At 48.9% G+C, this 2,360-nt stretch overlaps 1 protein-coding gene across 1 annotated transcript in view; it reads right to left on the reverse strand.

The window, feature by feature from the left end:
* TRIM14 (tripartite motif containing 14) overlaps positions 1-1,518 on the reverse strand; it is a gene marked incomplete at its 5' end in the record, with an annotated part of 30,011 nt that extends 28,493 nt beyond the window's left edge. Inside the window, one exon of the mRNA XM_008573032.1 lies at positions 1,417-1,518. Within this exon, the coding sequence (XP_008571254.1) occupies positions 1,417-1,518 (102 nt within the window). The remainder of the gene's footprint in view (positions 1-1,416) is intronic.
* Positions 1,519-2,360: the final 842 nt, after the last annotated feature.

The following is a 2,360-nucleotide window of genomic DNA, read 5'->3' on the forward strand; positions in this document are numbered from 1 at the left end:
ATCAGAATACTGTCTGGTCTCCATTTCTCGCGTCTCTTGTCCCATCCAATTCCCACTCCCCGCTCCAGGGTCTGCATTGGAGAAGAGAAACATAAAGGCATTTTCTCAGGTGAAGGTACACAAAACTTCTCTGCATATCTTTGCAACTTCCTGTGAATCTATAATTTTCAAAGTAAAAAGTTAAGAAGTTGTGGGAGGGCTCTAAAGAAAGAAAACCATTTCTTAAATTAGGCTGATACCTGCTCCAGACCTTCCCTTAGACCCTCCACACTGGTCCTAATTCTTCCTTGGAGGCCCCCAAACCCTATCTGCTCCGAGATTTGCAGATAGTGAACTGTGTCGACTCTGTTCTTCAGGCAGAACAGCTCAAGGACTCCCCCCTATCCCTTTGGTGTGCCAACTTTCACTTCCCAAATCCATTGAACTGAGTTACTCTCCTGAGCTCAGAGTCCAACTCTTGAGGACATGAGGGACACTATTAATAATTAAGCTAGGGCCACAAGTGTGAACCACAATGTCCCCAGCATACTGGGGTGTGTAGACAGCTGAGAGATAAGGGATGTTGGGCAGATGGGCCCGACCTCAGCAAGACTGGGTGCCAGCGACTCCCACTGACAGAGCCCATGTCCCTGCTCAACTTGTGTAGGTAGCCGGGCTCCTACAGCTCAGTGGGACAGACCCCAGGACAGCATCCCACCCCAGCCCTCACTGCAGGAGGAAGCGGCTAAGGCTGAGAGGGGAAGGGATCGGCTGAGTTCACACAAAAGTCTCCTCAAAATGCAACAACATTTTCACAGTCAAAATGGCTATTCACAAGAATAATACTCAGCCTCAACTTCCCATTCAAACCCCACAATAGAGTCCAATTAAATAAGCATCATTCTGAAAGGGGAAACCTGAAGAAAGCACATATGAATGGAATATATTGGTACCTATCTACTTTCTTTCAACATGGCGATGAAACCTAAAGAAATATGTGCATATTCTTTAGGCTGCATTTTGATTTGTTTTAGGTGATCTGGATTGCGGGGGACGGAGGACTAGTCCCCCAAGAGAATGGGCAGCTGATGCAGAGGAAGGCCTTGGAGCTGGCAGGAGAAAAGACCGTTCCTCCATTTTGTGAGGCGTTGGGGGCAGGGCTGGGGTGCTGGGCAGAGTTAGATTTGCCACCAAGCTAATGAAACAGGAGCTTAGGGTCTGTCACTTGCATGGCCCCTTCATGGCCTCCACCTATTTTTGTCTGTACTTTTGTGTTCTTTTTCTCAAAGAGGGGCCCTTAAATTCTAGAAGCCCCAGACCTCACCAAACCTGACTGAGATTGGTTTTTATTTTTCTGCAGCCCCATACTGGGTGGACCTTGTGCCGGAGGGGACGTGTGGGCATCTCCAGTGGAATATGGAAGAAATGTCCACTTGCCTTGAGCTTCTCGGCAGCATCTTCTATCTGGGTTATGTTACCAACTTGCTGCTGCTTCTTGGTTGCCAACTGCTTTAAACATTCTTGGATGAGTTTCTGTAAGTGAGAGAGTTAAGAAAAAAATCATAATACTGTCACTTTCGAGACAATAAGACCCCACAGAGTCATCTCTTACCCTTGTATCCTTTCTCAGTGGAGGTGCCTGACACTCAGAGGGTGAGGTGACTTGCCCAAAGTCACGTGGCAAGTTGAAGGATGAGCTGAGGCTAGGACTCCTCTGATCCTCAGAGGCTCCTATTAGGTATTCCTCCAGTCTTGATGCCCACCCCCCCCACACTTTTCTTTCTAGAAGAAGTCTTGCTTGGGAACTGCGTTTCCAGCCCCTCAAATAGATCCTTAAGGCAAGCAGCTGGGTCTGGGGAAAAGCAATCCCTTATTGAGTGAGTATTAACTGAGCACCTATTATGAGCTGGGCCCTGTCCAGGAGCAGTCCTCATGAAACATACATTCCAGAAAGTTTGTGGCCCTCTAGCCCTGGACTGGGTGAGAGGTCCATGGGGTTCGTGCTCCCCTCTCCCTCCTACCTTTCATGTCTCTGCTTTCTGAAATTGCTACTTTTCCAAACGTCTGCTCTGCATCCCCCTCCCCTACAGGTGTGACATTATCTTTATCTTGGCCTTTCTTAGAGCTGGCCTCACACTCAGCCTCTGGGGCCAGATCTGGCTGCCCAGGATGACAGAGAGCTTCCTGAGGGCAGACCTGCTCCAGTGCTGACTCCCCATAGAGACTAGGGAGTGACCTGGAAGTGTTTACTGAATCAAACAGAATTACCAGGGGCTGCCTACTTCAAGTGGAGAGCTGGAAGTGCCTGGGCAAGGTGTCAGGAGCATAAGCTCCAAAAGAAACCTAGTTCTGAGTCCCGGCTTTGTGCCCTCACCTCTCTA

This window comes from Galeopterus variegatus, unplaced genomic scaffold (assembly GCF_000696425.1).
Source record: "Galeopterus variegatus unplaced genomic scaffold, G_variegatus-3.0.2 Scaffold866, whole genome shotgun sequence".
Classification (NCBI taxonomy): Eukaryota; Metazoa; Chordata; class Mammalia; order Dermoptera; family Cynocephalidae; genus Galeopterus; species Galeopterus variegatus.